We start from the raw sequence: 16,280 nt of genomic DNA, 5'->3' as shown, positions 1-16,280 counted from the left end.
TGGGTACCGATGCCCACCGATGACGGAAGTGCCGGTCATTTTCTTGGGCTTGGCTTCCTACACTGCTTTGCAAGACGACCGTACAGGAACCTCGAATGTGCGAGTTGCGCACTAACTTTCAACTGAATCACGCCATCTGTCTCGCAAGTCGTCCAAAATCACGCTGTTTTTTTTTCAAGATATCGTCCAAAATCACGCTGTTTTTTCAAGATATCGAACGTCACCAGCAAACAATGAAACAGTAGGTATATAACAGCTGGCATAAAAAGTGGCGCAAGAAAGCACACCCGATTGACCATGATTTCGTGACCTCCGACAGTGTACCTTTCACAGAGCACCTAATGTTCAGAGTGTACTTTTAGACAAAGGGAAAACAGAGTCAAGTCAAGCAACTCCACTAGCGAGCCATGAACCCCACCAGACACCAGTGCATCATCAGTGCTGCAGCTGCGGATTTTTCTTCAGTGGCTGAACATTAGCCGTAGGAAGAGGTTGCAGCAGCAGCAGCAATGCAGCGAGTCCTTCCGAGCAGGCTTAGACAATTTCCAGAATGAAAGAGCGCAATGTTCATCCTCAGGCTTTTGAGAATTTCCAGAATGAAAGAGTAAGTCATGCGAGGATCCCAGTGATTGCAGTTGGTATTTAGTTCAGCGATTTTTACTCGAGCATCATCTCGCAACAATTTACGGAATTCTCAGAAGCAATATTAACTGGAATGCACAAAGATCCAACCAGTAGTATAAATCTCTCAGATGCGCCAATATAATGCAGAACATAGTGCTGTCGCAACAGATGAACAGAATCAGAATCCGAACATGAAAAGGAACCAGCACAAATTGTCATCATCATGGGCACATAGAGAGAATGATCCCCAAGAATCATTGAGCACAACTCTATATGATTAACTTTGCAAGTTAAAAACTGCACCCTGGCCTCGCAATTAGCTGCCAGAAGGTTCGAACAAATGTATCGATACCAACTAAAAGAATGGGTTGCAATCATGTCGACAACAAAACTTTGGGGACAGCGGCATCTGTGGCACCACAAATTCGGGAATAGTTTTTCCTTCCCCACTCGACCAAAACAACAGAAAACAAAGGAACGTCGCAGTTAATGTGGTGCTCACCACAGCCCAATCATCTTCCACCAGAAGCTGCCCGCCCCAAGCCAGATGATGATGTTTACGATGGAGATAACAAACCCATAGCCCCACCATTGAGCCAATGGGACATACCCGGCGCCGTAGAAGACAGGAGCAGAGCCAATGCCATAGTGGGTGGTGCCACCCATGAGGTTCGAGAGGAATGAAAGAACCAGTGCAGCAAAGAGCGACGGGGTGCCCAGGGCACTCGCCACTGACAGGAACGCGGCGAACATTGCTCCGATGTGTGCAGCACCACTGGCAAAGAAATAGTGAGAGTAGAAGTACAGCAGCACCAAGACACCGAATGAGGCTTGCCATGACATGCCAAGCCCTCCAACAAACTGAAACAAAAGCAATAAGGTCAATAAATGATAAATTAGCAGAAGTACTTAACAGAACCTACCAATCTATCTATATTGTAGATGTCAGAAAAAAATAACAAAAAACTAGTAATATCAGACCCCAATATAATTTAAACTGCATCATGTTACAATTACCAAACTAACGTCTTTCAATTTTTTATTTCCTAGTTTGCATAGATACATCCATAAGCATAAGAATTCAGCAGTATTAAGGTCCTGTTTGGATCCATTAGCTGCTAATAGTTAGGTAGCTAATAGGCCACAACTAATATTAGCTGCTATTAGCTAGTTTTGTTCAACTAGTGAAATAGTGGTTAGTTTGGTATTCAGGTAACAATTAGCTAAACTATTAGCTAGACCTGTTTGGATCTAAGGAGTTAATTATTAGCAGCTAATTATTATCACATTGGATCCAAACAGGACCTAAGTTCAGACATAACCAAGATAACCACTCCTATGTCAAATGTCAAATCTAACAGTGTCAAACACAAGTTACACAAGGTTCTTATGGCATGATGACTACCCAGCCTACCCCTTCACAAACAAACAGCACAATAAATTGCTACCTGTCCGCTCGTCTTATGAGCCGTACTTTTTCAGCGAAGAAACAGTGTTTTTCTCTCACAACAAATCAGTGAACAGTACTTTCAGCTTGTCTTTTCAGCAAAGCGAACAGGGCAGGTAAAGAGATGCATACTCTTCATAACCTTTCTTTGCCCAAAGTAAATTTTCATATTTTTGTGGAAATAGGTCAAAAATGAACAGTAAAACACTAAATTTCTAGGCTCAGATCGCTGGATCATGTTGTATTGCAGTAAAAAGCATCCATCATGCCCAAGATCTCTGAAATAAGGAATTTAGTTTGTAAATCATGAAGACCTAACAATGACGAGAAAATTCCTTTTTTGACACTAGAAGTTGACATGGTTCCTTCTAAGGCCCTAAATTTCTCCCTTATATGGCACCAGGTCTACTTTGATATTTCCGTCCATTCTGACAATGATAACCTTCAAGTTCATGTCAGATTAGTTGGAGATGGTCTAAAATGCCCCTTTCCTCAAAGCCACACGGCCCTCAGCCTTCTCCTGTCACAAGCTCAAACGCCTTCTATCCTCTCTGTTGTTCTCTCTCCCGTGCCCCTCCTCCGTCCCAAAACCCTAGTCAGCAGGGGGGTTCATATCCAGTTGAGGTCGGCAGGGAAACATGCACAATGGATCACGTTGACAGTGGCGGCCCGAGTGGCATGGGTGGCACCGGCCCAAACGGCCAGGGCGGCACCGCTCCGAGCAGCTGTGCCCCAAGCGTCATTGGGGGTGGCAGCCCAACTGACCAGAGATCCTGCAGCCAGAGCGCAACGGCCAAGCAGCCGGGGCTCCTGATTTACTGTGCCTGAGGCTTGGAGTTCATCTGCCCCAATCCTCTCAGTGAAACAAGCACAAATAACTTGGTTTTCTTAGGACCTGTTTGTTTCCATGGACGAGAGTAGCACATATACTGCACCAGCTATGTCGTGGGGAAGCACTGATTCCCTCGCGTCACAGCGTCTCATGTTTCCTGTTGAAAACCCTACGTGACGCTGAAGGGCGGCCAGCAGAAGTGCATCAAACACAAGACGTCTGGTGTGATTCTGAGCTTTTTTCCGCCACAGATAGGATAAGACAAAACAAACAGGGCCTTAATCCTGCTCCCCTGTTTCTGTGCTCTGCAGCTTTGGAAGGTCATGTGATGGGCTCTGTTTTCTTTTTTTTTAAGGGGATGGGCTCTGTTTTCTTGTTCAGACAGAAGGTCGTTTTTGGATTTTTTGTTTATGATGGTTTATGTGACATGCCAAGAGTCTAGAACTGAAAGGTGGGATGAAAGGATGACTCTGCGAAATGCTGAAATACAGTATGAACATACTTATTATGAAATATAATTAAAACTTGCGCTATTTAAAAGAAGTGAACTGCTAATTAAAGTGAATGTAAATAAGAAGCTGCACACCAGCTACTGAAAATGTGGCTGAACGATACAATGAAAAACTTACTGTTTTTTTAACAGAAAATACAGCAGCGCAGGCCCCCACTGTTAGAGCTTTTTGTATTAATAAAAAGAAGAAACTGTACAATAAAAGGGGCCACAACTATGAACAAAGCTCCCAGAGGTAGCCTCAAGCCTGAGGACGGCTAGAGAACCAAAGAGCTAAGCAAGAGAATCTATACAAAGAAGAAAAGCAACTCGTTTATCTTCACACATTCTGAGAGCTTGAAGTCTAGCCTCACAAAAAGAGGACATCCAAAAAATAAAAAGTAAAAGAAGGCCGGCTTCCTCACAAAACTTACTGTTTCATTCTTTAAGAAAAAGAAACATACTATTTTCTCACGAGATGATTACATTAAGCACATTTTTTCTTCACCAATTAATAGTATAAAAAAATTCATGTATGAAATTAACATGTTGAATGATATTGGGAAAGAAATAGGATGAATAATTCATCTATGAAGTTAACATGTTGATGGATACTGAGAAAGAGATGCTTCATACTTTCATGATAAGCTTTGATTTGATCAGTAACTAAAACTACGTATGGTTTTTTGAAATTGCTTGTCGCCTCACATATGTTATGCACAAATCCTGGTGCTGGGACTCCAATACTGGCGCAAAGAGGGCTGAGGGTCAAAAGGTCTTTTCATCTAATCTTTTAATGGGTTAACAGCCAAAACTGATGGAAGTGTCAAATTAAGGCATAAAAGATAGACCCAGTGTCATATAAGGGAGAAAAAGATTTTCAGGGCCATAAAGGAAGCATGTCATGGGCCTGAGGTGGTTCCATATGTTCTGGTCCCTCTGTGATCAGAAGTATGGATTTTAGTTGGGTGGGATCTGTCAATCTGTGATGTTATGTCTTTGAACTCGTTGTGTTTGTAATTTCATTGCTTCAAGTAATAAAATTCAGGTTTCTCGTTGTGGGAAAAAGAATAAAGCATGTTAACTTCCATTGTCAAATAAGGAATTTTCTCACGAATAAAGGAAAAACCTTAACCTTATAAATGCCAAGAGCCAAGGCTAATGAGAGATGAGAGTTGTGTGAAGAAAAGAGAGTGTACCTTCACAACAGTCTCACTGAACCAAGAGATGAACCCGTATTTGTTGAGGTAGCCAGCCATTGCTATAAGTGCTGCAAACCATGTAAGCGTATCCCACGCCACAGACTCTGCCAAACACTCTTTCCATGTGACAACCCCTGTGATTAGGAGGACCCCTAGGCCAAGAATTGCTGCAGACACTGCATCCACACTCAGCATTCCTCCAAAGATCCAAAGACCAACCTGGCATGCAGAGCAAGGGCATAATTTTCAGTGAAGAAAAGTGGATCCAATTCCTATTCAAGTTAGATGTGACAGGGCAATGAAAAAAACTGCATTCAGTGGCAACGACTGTCAAGGATATGAACATTACAAAGTCACAGGTCAGAGTTCAGTCGATTACTAAACCATTGATAACAAGAATCCTAAGACTCCAAAGACATCAAATGGTGCATCCACTCATAATAGAACACTATAAACTACTTATGAAAGATAGCTGATAATAATTTTAACCATCAGGATTCAAGGCATAAATAAAGAACACTAATAGCACAAGAAAAGTTCAAAGAATGCTAGTAAAGGCTATAGTAATGCCAAAGAGTTAAATGTTGCGAGAAAATGGCAAGTATATGTATATATATCATTAATTATATACCGTAAGCAGCAGCGTGCCGGCCATGATCTTCTCCTCCGTGCTCATGGGTCCCATCTTGGCGAGCCGCTCCTTGGCCAGGCGTGGCGCATCGGGGCTGGCCTTCACCTCCGGCGGGTAGATCACATAGAGAATGAGCGGCACGAGCACGAGCGACATCAGCCCCGGCACAATGGCGGCCTTGGCCCAGAGCGTCCATCCGATCCCCTGGCCGATGGTGGCAGCCGTGAGGTTGGCCGAGAGCGGGTTGGCCGCCATGGCGGTGAGGAACATGGCCGACGAGACGACGGAGGTCTGGAAGCAGGTGAGCATGAGCCAGGCCCCGAGCTTCCGCTCCGTGCCGTCGCCGGCGCGCGAGCCGCATGCCTCGCAGAGCGACTTGACGAGCGGCAGGAAGATGCCGCCCGCGCGCGCCGAGACGGAGGGGATGGCGGGGGCGAGGAGCGCCTCGGCGAACACGAGCGAGTAGCCGAGGCCGAGCGTGGAGGAGCCGAAGGCGGCGACGAAGGCGTAGGCGACGCGGGAGCCGAGGCCGGTCTTGATGAACCCGCGCGCGAAGAAGAAGGCGAGCGCGATGAGCCAGGGGATCGGGTCGCCGAAGGCCGAGAAGGCCGCGGCGAAGGTGAGCGTCTTGGTGAGCACGGCGGCGCCGAGGCCGATCAGGGCCACCGCGCCGAGGGGCAGCGGCTGGGTGATGATGCCGACGATGGTGGAGAGGAAGATGGCGAGCAGCTGCCACGCGTTGCGGGGCACGCCGGCGGGGGCCGGGACGAACCAGATGAGGACGCCGATCGCGAGGGAGGCGAGGAGCGGCTTGATGGCCGCGCCCTGCAGCGCGGGCTTCTTCGGCGGGGCGGCCGGCGCCGGGGCCGGTGCTGGGACCGGGTCCGGGGCTGGGGCCGCCGCGGCGGAGGCGGAGGCGGAGACGGGGGTGAGGCCGCGGCGGGAGGCTCCGGATGCGGCGGGGGGTGGGGCCAGCGAGGGCTTGGAGGGGAGGGAGTGGGAGTGGGAGAGGGAGATGGGCTTAGAGGAGGAGGAGGAGGAGGAGCGGCGGCGGAGGGAGAAGGAGAGGGACGGGAGGCTGGGGCGGGCGCCAACGCTGCCGAGGTGGTGGCAGGTGAGCGGCGAGGCCGCGGTGGAGGACGCCATGGCGGCGGCGAGGGAAGTGGTGGTGGGACTGGGGATGAGGAACTGAGGGTGGGGTTTAAGTGGATGGACGGTGGAGATGGCGTTGGGCGCCCGAGCTTTGGTCGTATCGGAATCGGAGACTGGTCTTCGTGGACCCGGCGTTGGTGCACCGGTGATCAGTGGTAGTGACTCGTGTTCATGCTGCGGGAAGATCGTGTTAAGTTTCGATAGAGAAAAGAGAGGTCTTTTGAAAATTTCTTCAAGTTTTCACATCACATGCAAAGTTTTTAACCAGTGACGATTGAGGAAGCCAAGAGGCGAGTCTCCTTAGGCCGTCCCCAACGTGACACGGTGGAAGACGTTAGACCCAAGCTCCACGTAGGTTGCAAATCTCCATCTCGTGTGAAAGAGTGGTTCGGCAAGCAAGATAGTCACCCACAGAAGCAACAAGTACTTCACCTGACAAAAGTTTCAAGCACCTGCGCTAGTATGCGTTGTGGCACATACTGTCGTGACCCTAGCATATATTTTCACAGAACTCAGACAGAGAGGACTAAAAAAAAATTGTGGCAAAGAAAGGATGCTATTTTCTACGAGAACGATGCCCTATGCTACAAGAGAAATAGCTTCGCGTGGGCTACGTGTCTAGCAACTTTTTCCCGAAGCCAATACTAGCGTTAGCCCGCGCTGCTGCTACCCTTGGCTTTACAACGAGGAGAAAGTTCTAGTACTGTGTTAGGCTGTCCGCACCGCGCAGCGGAAAAGGCGACGGTACATCAGCGGTAGTGTACTGGGCGTCTGCACCGCGCGCCTGTAAATGGCCTGGGAGCGTACCGGCTGCACAGAAAAACGCCATAGACCGCGCACGGGAGAGAGGAAACGTTAAACACTGTAGCAATACTGTAGCGCGGAGAGAGAAAAGTTGGTGAGAGAGAAAGAGGGAGAGAGTGGAATAAAATATGGAATAGTGGGTATAGAATATGTGATATAGATAACATGGGTGCGGGAGAAATTGGTATAGAGTAGAGAATCTCGATGACTAGGATAGAATATTCCTTTTTAGAGATGAAAATAGAGGTGGACGAGTGCGGATAGCCTTAGTACTTGGTCCTTTCCAAACGTTTCACCTTAGCTTAATTAGAGTTGCTTGTGTACCGGCATAAAGTTAAGTTTAATCCATTTAAACACGTATACTAGATATGGTGGGAGTAAAGATGGCAATGGGGACCCGCGACCCAATATCTGACGGGTATTTATTCTATTAGGGTCTAAATATGGACTAAACACACTATCCACGGGTACGTAAATAGAGCAAACCCTTCACCCATCGGGGACGCGGGTATGGGTATGTTCCAGCAGTCCCCGTAACCGTTTACCCATGGGTGAAAAATACCCGGCCATCTGAAAGAGATCAATGCTCTGTGGTTAGACTATAGATTCTGAAAAGTAATGCAGGTAGAGAGAAACAAATATGCTTGCCAGTAATCTTGGTCATATTTGGTGCAAAAACCATAGCAATGTCGCGAGCATTCATCTTGTTGTAGCTTTCATTTTCCACCACATCTGCCATGAGAATGATGACCCATTCAAGCAATGCTGCTTCAACAGGAGGTAGGGTACTTGCAAGATGGCTACACTCTTCTTCAGTGTTGCAGTGCATCACTTGTTCTAGAGTCAACGAGTCCAATACTCCACTTGGAAGTTCCCGAAACCATGTCTATAATCAGTAACTTCTACATTAATCATGACTAATGTAGAGGAGAAACTAAATGGAAATGAATCTTAATTTGCAGAAGATATTATTATATGCTATTATTTGTCTAATTTTATGTGCTCTGGTTAGTGGTGGTTGCTGTTGAATTGTTGATTTTCATGTGTGTGAATAAATTATTGGCGGGTACGGGTGACCCGACGCGTATGATTTATCCGGCCGGGTATGAGTCTGGGGAAAATTCTCCACCCATGACGGGTATGGGTATTCTGACGGTATCAAATTTTTATGGCGGGGATGGGTCTGGGGTGGCCATACCCGATGGGGATTTACCCATTGCCACCCTTAGGTGGGAGCACGTGCTCTTAGAAGAAAAAAACCACCTTCCAGTCTATATCTCAACTGATAACTAGTTCACTGTCAATTGGCAAGAGAGAGTTGAAGTGGACCCGTGGCTAGTCGATGTATCCAAACAGAACTAGACTAAACTTTATCATCTAACAAATAATTCTACAATTAGTACTCTAACAGTAAGTTCTAAGTAATCCAAACATACCCTTATCTATCCTTTTTCCTTTTCTCATTTGATTCGTTGCTACATTAGATTTTTATCCTATGTAATAGTCTATTTAATTATCTATATAAGATGTAAGGGACTGTTTGGATTACTAGGACTAACTGTTAGCGGTGTTAGCCTAGACACAAGACAGTCGCCAACCTTCCAACTAGCGTCTACACGGTCTAGACCATGACTAGATGTGTCTAGACTTATTATATATGGTTTTGTACTATAGCAGATGAAATTTCATATAAATATTTAAAAAAATGCCGATGTAATTGGCTAATTCAACTCTTGCGTCAAAAATACAAAAGCAATGTTAAGTTGATAACATATGAACAACTTAGATTTGAAAGACAATAGTTTTTCAATTCTTAGTTTGTCACATATTTGATTTGATATCTCTCTGACATAAATACAAGACATTTCATAATTTATATAAACCAAAGAAGAAAAGAGAATCACATATTCAGATCGTAACATAGCTCTCGCTTCTCAATTCTCACTATAATATGATAGATAATTGATATGCTACGATAATTAACTAAATTTAAAGATATATCATTATCGGATCAAATAATTAGCAAAACTATAATTTTGCTGGGACCGAAGGAGTAGCTAGCTAATAGTTCACAGCTAATATTAGCTGTCTACCTATTGGTTAGGTGCTAGTTAGATCCACTAGCTAAAATGTGGATGCATTGGTGGTTTTGTTTGTAATGCCTTTCTTTTTCTTTTTGCTATTGGTAGGGCACGTTCATAGATATAGATGGAAGGGCAAAAGTGTTTTTTGCAATCTATTAGTCAGGTTTGTGATAGCTAACAGGGGCGGAGCTATACTCAAAGCAGTGGATGTGGCCGCACCCACGCAAAAAATAAAAATCAATGTGAAGAGCTAAAGTTTCATTATATTTACACTCCCACGTTACAAAACCTTGCACCCACAAGGTAAGAGCACCCCTTAAATTTACTGTAGCTCCATCCTTAATAGCTAATGAGATAGTTGTTAGCTAGCTGTATAGCAAACAATTAGCTGGATTCCTTTTAATTGATCTAGTTATTTGTTTTAGCAACTAACTATTAGCTAGTTGGATCCAACTAGGACTTACATTTTAAAGGCAGATACGACAGATACGAAGCAGCCTCTCTGTACAGTGTACACCAAAGTAACAAAAAGCACAGGAATTAATGGCTGCCAAATGAGTTTGTTACGTACCTATTCTAAATTTTGGAATTGGCCTAAGCTGCTTGTTTCTTTAACCATTTGTGACGATGTGTTAGCATTGAAGTGGAGTTGAAAACAGCTTCAAATTGGAAAATGAAATCACGTTCATATCGTTTTCAAGTCCACATCCACATGGAAGGAATAACAATATTATATCGGGTTTACGACTTGCACAATGTTGGAGGACTCCAATCTCCAGGGGATCCAACTATCGCAATCAGGTTTAATTCATAGATACAGCATGTCCCTTTCTTATTAGAGAAACAAAAACATTGTTACGATGGGAATGAAAACAATAGATAAAATTTACAAAACAGGAAACCAAGGGATGCTCTTCATGAAAGGTAACCTGTCCTCCATCGGTTCCACCAACAGCTCCACAACTTCTCCATCCAAACACCAACATGGGGTGCAGCTCCATAGGTGAAGTTTTAAATTTCCCGCTATCTAGAGATGCAGACATGAGCAAGAACTAAAAATACCACCTCTCATATAGATCCCTCTTGCTCAGTGGCGGAGCCAAGGGGGGGCTGGCAGGGGCCATGGCCCCCCCAATATTTCACAACAACAAAAATTAGTAGTATGAATTAATATTTTTTATTTATATTAAGAGAGATTATATAAAATTCTTGTCATATATATTTATTAATATCTTCTAGATAATATAATCATACAAAACACAACTAGATAATAAAATTATCGCAATGAAAAAGACCGAGTCGGTACTCAAGATACGTCTTGCTGTTAATGAGCATGTCACTTACCACTGAAAAAATAGCGTCTTAGATCCTAGAATACATATAAGAAATTGCGAGCACCCGTTCAAGTCAGTGAATTAATTCCGACAGTCATCACAAGGAACCTAACGAGTTGAGTTGCACTTAGTTTTTACATGTTGGCTCTTTTGGCCGGCCCCCCTAAGTATAATTCCTGGCGGCCGGCCCCCCTAAGGATAATTCCTGGCTCCGCCACTGCTCTTGCTCTAGTGGCCCTAACACGACCATGGTTAGTTTTGCCCCTGGGGCGCGTTGGTGTGGGCACGGCCGGTGCATGCGAGACCGACGCAGGAAGAGGCGGAGGTAGGGCGACGATATGGTAGTGCGAGAAGGGGTGGAGGCAAGGCGGAGGTGGCACGCCGGCGTGGGGAGGGGCGAAGGAGGAGGTGGTGGGGCACAAGGATGACAATAGGGGTATTCTTAGGTATTCATTGAAATGCCCATATTTTCCTGTAACATAATGAATATATATTATGTATACTAAAATATCTAGTTGTAATAGTGCTTTTAGTTGTTGTTGTTTTAGAGGAAGTTGTTCTTGAAATACCCTGGTGTCAAATCCTAGCTCCAGCATTGGTGGGGTGGAGGGCAACAGGAGCAGTAAGATGATGAAATGAAGAGAGAGAGAGAGAGAGAGTGTGTGTGTGTGTGTGTGTGTGTGTGAGAGAGAGAGAGAGAGAGAGAGAGAGAGAGAGAGAGAGAGAGAGAGAGAGGAAGAAAATAAATAAAGGAAGAAAATGAAAATGAAAAAGGCATGAAAAAGGAGAAAAGTATATTACAGATATTTCATCGATCATTTATATCTACCATGAGATGTTGCTTTACCAAATATTTTTCTAAGATAGTTTCAGCTCCACTAGTGGAGCTGCTTGTAGAGTTGAAGCAAAAAAATTTTTTTGCTCCACCAGCAAGCTAGAGTTGTACTAAATGGGGTCATAGATTGTTTTGGTGATTCGATTATCTTTCTGTTGATGATATACCCGTATAGTTATTTGGAACTCACTTAACTATGTTCTGGTTATTTTCTTGCTCGTAGTCGTGCATAGAAAAATAAGAAAAATGATACTAACTTCACATACGCCATGCTCCACCATATGCATAGATCCTATTAGCATTGCATGGCTAGCATTTTACTTTATATTGATTGCATGATTAGGTTATTGATTGCATGATTTTTTTATAGGTTTCGCACAATGGAGTGCCTCAAACATCACGCACTTAACTCGTGATGCAAGTAATGAAACACTACAAACATGAACAAATAATATCCAAATAAACTCCAAATAGCAACATACAGATAATGTTTTGTTAAAAATGGTACTAGTTTATTTTTTATTCCCAATATGAATTAGTTATGAACTAAGTAATAAGCATCGTCAATGAAGGTTCTTGTATTTTCCTATTGGTCAGTATGAAAAGGTCTCTGTAAATACCAGCATTAGATATTTTGCATTAACATGGTTGTTTCTTAGCATGTGTTTTTTTTGTGCAATCTCTCACCTCTAGGTCCTGTTTGTTTCCATCCATTTGGATCGTGAAAAGCAGCTTTTATAGCTGACGAGGAAATAAACATACAAATTTGTTTATATATTATATATTATACTCTACACACACACACAGAGAGAGAGAGAGAGAGAGAGAGAGAGAGAGAGAGAGAGAGAGAGAGAGAGAGAGGGAGACAATAGTGTGTGACTGTGTGTTATATGTAGGCGTCACGCATTACGATTGGCCTTAGATTTCAAAGGCAGATATGACAAACAAGCAGCTGCCTCTATGTAAATACAATACATGAAAAGCACAAAGGTGTATGAATCCAACTTGGACGGCCAAATGAGCTTGTTACTTTACTTCTTCCAAGTTTAAAATATGCTCAAGTTGCTTCATTTATTAACGTGGAAGTGGAGTAGAAAACAACAACAACTTGCAATTGGCAAAAAATAATTAAAATCACATACGCATCGTTTTCAAGTCTACCTCCACATGGAAAGAATAACAGTATCTTGTCGGGCTTTCGACTCACACAATGTTGGAGGGTACCATGAGTACAACTATCGCAAATACAGGTTCATTATACGCCGTTTTGTTAGTTGTCATCATTTTAAAGATCTATGATCAATGCATCACCTTGCCCCTTTCTTTGTTATTAGAAAAAAAGAAGCACTGTTACGATGGGGATGAAAAACCAATAGATGAAAGTTTGGGGAAAAAAAAACAGCAGCACCTAGGGACGCCCCTCATGAAATGTAACCGGTGAAGAGTGAACACGACAAAGTAGAACGTAGCACATCGCAATGCGCCGCTGATGTTCTGACCGAGAACCTAGTCCAATGAGTGTCAGCGAGGACAAAACAAACCTCAGGCATGTATACCGATGACATGAGATGGAGAGGTGGAGAGAGAGAAAGGCAGGGCAAAGCAGCCTATAGACCTTGCCCACGCAGCTGGCAGCATCTGCAGGTGGCTTGGAGGAGCTGCCGCCGGTGTGGGACAGGACCCGATCCGCCGCTGGTGGCCTGTGGACGCCGTGACTGCGGCCAGAACTCGCCGACGGGCCGGGCACCGGATTGGGGCTGCGCCCTGGCCTTCCGTTCCTCGCCTGGCTCGGCTTCGTTAGGCGGACAGCGTCTGATGGAGACTTTGCATATACAAACAAATCACAACGGCGAAGACAAGGACGTTCCTTGTCCTTCACCCATCGCTGCCACACAAAGGCAGCGCCACGTCGACGACGCCACTTGTTTTTTTTGGAAGTACTCGTAGAAGCAGCGAACAGCGAACAGCGCACGGCCATGCATGGATGATCTGGATCTCTCGGTGTTGGAAAAGCCGAGTACAAGTCACACGGGACTTCGTACAAATCGGTGGGCACAGGATTACTTTTCGGTGCCGGATTTGCAATACCGGCTGCACTTTTACTAACTGGATGGATGGAAACCTTTTTTTGTGAATTTTATTTAAAAAAAAGTAGATACGCATGTGCGATAGGTACATGTCTAAAAAGAATTCATACACAAGAGATTGAATACACAACAGTTTATTAAATCGTTTTCGAGAAGAGAAGAAAATTTTAACTAAACAACCACCAAACCTGCTGCGGTCAACTTTAGCGAGGGGCCGGAGTTCAAGAGGCCACAGTGACTTATTTGGTATCTATTTATATATATAGTAATGAATTAATAAGACACACATCACTTCACCTGTTGAACCTTCAATATTTAAGCTGTGGTGGTCAGCGGAAAACATCTCAACACCCCCCCCCCCCCCCCCCCCCCCCCCCTTTCTGTTTTTATAAAATCGTGAATATTTAAAATTTGCCTTCTGGAACTAAAACTTTTGTTCAGCAAAGGCAATGATCCTCTCTGCATTAGGTACACTCTTTTAGGCACATATTTTGATTATGCTTTTCTAACAACACGACCCAATATAAACAGGCTAAATATTTCCTGACATAGTTAGTTCCTCTGATCATATTATTTCAAGAGAAGAAGAATTAGCTTGGGCAGTGTTCGGCTGGCTGGTCAGCCGACTTGTTATGTTTTTTTCCAGTCGAAGCAGTATTTTCCTCTCACAACATTATAGCATAAACACTGTTTTCCAGCATGAATCGTAAATAATCCAGTTGGGCCCAACACCGCCCAAAGCCTTCGGTTCTGATCGCACTCCAAGAAACCCACGAATAGACAGACCACAAAACCAGGTTCCTTAAAACCTACTGCCGATTGGAGAGGGGTATGGATATTTTCCGACCGTATTCGAAACCGAATCTAGTATGTAACTAACACAGGCACTTCTTTATCGATGCCGGTCCATAGGTAATTTTGTTATTGTTTAGCTCTAGAAAGAAATATAAAGGCTCCGTTTGCTTCGCTGAAAAAACAAGCCGAAACACCGTTCCGACGGATTTGTTGTGAGAGAAAAACATTGTTCCGGCTGAAAAAGCAAGCTGAAAAGTACGGATTATAAGAGAAGCGAACAGGGTCAAATTGTGTTTTCTGATGTGTTCTTTAATTGTCACTAACAATGAAACCAAACATATTTATATTAGTTATTAGGATGTGAAGGACCATACAAACCCATTAGGAGGTAAATCTGTTTAGTTTCATTGTTAATGCCACCAGTTCAGTTAACAATACCTTAGATAGTAGCTCATGACAAAAAAATGAAATTACAGAGAGCATAGCAATCCTGAAAAGTGGTATAAGAAAATTAGTGATCACTAAAGTATTGTAAAATTCTGCTTATGAAGTTTAGCTTGTTATAATGATTTGTCGGCTGTCTTGTCAATATGGTGCTGATCTGATGTTTGCCTCCCATGATGGTATTTGTGCGGTCATAGGTATGTTCCTCTCTCGTCCATATAAGGTGTGCTGCTTCAGAGTCTTGGAACGTTGAATGACACCCATTCTTTGCTCCATTGGAATGTTTAGATACATCTCTGAATCTGATTGAGGTAAGTCATCATAGTTCTGTCCCTCATGTCTTGCCTTTGTTACTAAGCATGACTGCATGATGCTATTTTGCTTGGATGTAGAACCATTGTTGCAGTTGACATCCTTGCTGCTGAAAAAGGGTACCAATCCGCAGTTCAAATTAATTTGCCTGCTGTTGATCATGCACTGCTTGCCATTGAATTTGACATTAAACATACATATTTGATCATGTCCTGCTTTCCTATCTAGGAACCTGGAAGATGCACATGCAACACTGTTCTTTGCAAATTCAGTGATAAATTAGCTGGAAGCGTGCAGAAATCTAAATAAGTGTGCAGCGTGCAAAATGTTTTTGGACGATGTGTTGAACTGCCAAATGTTTTGGGACAATGTGTTGAACTGCCAAACTATGCCTTGAGCTCAGTCTTGCAGGGACAATAGTTCTTCCTTAGAGATGTAATAAGAGTCGATTTCTTTCAGACCTTCTGTGTATACCTTTTGGTTCACTGTAATTTATGATGGCAAGACCTTTGTGAGTACTGTCTGCCAGTACTGGATCTCAGATTTATTATCTGTGAATGATTTATGGATGAATAAAATTGTCATAATTATTTATGTAATTATAAAGAAAATGGCCTTTGATACCGCTTATTTAGATTTTTTTTTTACATTCTGGAAGGTAGGGCGCGCAAGGCGCGCAAGTGTTTCTAGTTTTATACAAGATTGATCTTAACTGGAATTATCGTGAACAAGATAGTGCATCTCAATTTTGTTGAATGAAACAAGATAGAAGCAATACTCCGAAATGAATGAATAGAAAAAAAATCATACATGAAGTGTACCTTGTAGCCCATGCATATGGAACTGTTTTCAACAAGCTGGATATGATTGGTTCTCCAAAAAAAAAAGCTGGATATGAGGGTGTAGCAATCTAACTTGCAGCCACACTAAAATATGTATATTCAGAAGAAGAAAAAAATACGCTCTATTCGCTTAGCTTATAAGTCGTATTTTTTCAGTCAACGAATAGTATTTTTCTCTTATAACAAATCAGCCAACAGTACTTTCAGCCATAGCTTATCAGTCAAACGAACAGGACATAAATGATTGACCATATGAACAATTGATCAAACCTAAAATTAATGAAAATGAAATGAACTGGTGCTGCTTATTTTTTTCAGCAAAAAGCAGGTAGGCTACTGACATACTCCCTCTATCCCTAAATGTT

At 43.4% G+C, this 16,280-nt stretch overlaps 1 protein-coding gene and 1 long non-coding RNA gene across 2 annotated transcripts; one reads left to right on the top strand and one right to left on the bottom strand.

The window, feature by feature from the left end:
* Positions 1 to 865: 865 nt before the first annotated feature.
* Positions 866 to 6,422, bottom strand: LOC136508359 (dicarboxylate transporter 1, chloroplastic-like). Its single transcript, XM_066503017.1, has 3 exons — positions 5,227 to 6,422; positions 4,593 to 4,814; positions 866 to 1,485 (listed from the first exon to the last, which is right to left on the bottom strand). The coding sequence occupies exons 1-3, from the start codon at positions 6,370 to 6,372 to the stop codon at positions 1,123 to 1,125; spliced, it is 1,731 nt and encodes a 576-aa protein (XP_066359114.1). The 5' UTR covers positions 6,373 to 6,422; the 3' UTR covers positions 866 to 1,122.
* Positions 6,423 to 14,955: 8,533 nt separating this feature from the next.
* Positions 14,956 to 15,515, top strand: LOC136508191 (uncharacterized). The gene is made up of 3 exons (XR_010771901.1): positions 14,956 to 15,072; positions 15,154 to 15,192; positions 15,302 to 15,515. It is a non-coding gene; the product is annotated as an uncharacterized lncRNA (long non-coding RNA).
* Positions 15,516 to 16,280: the final 765 nt, after the last annotated feature.

The sequence above is a fragment of the Miscanthus floridulus genome, chromosome 15 (genome assembly GCF_019320115.1).
Source record: "Miscanthus floridulus cultivar M001 chromosome 15, ASM1932011v1, whole genome shotgun sequence".
Lineage (NCBI taxonomy): Eukaryota > Viridiplantae > Streptophyta > Magnoliopsida > Poales > Poaceae > Miscanthus > Miscanthus floridulus.
Note: the sequence above shows the minus strand (reverse complement) of the source record. Positions and strands in the feature narration are given on the sequence as shown.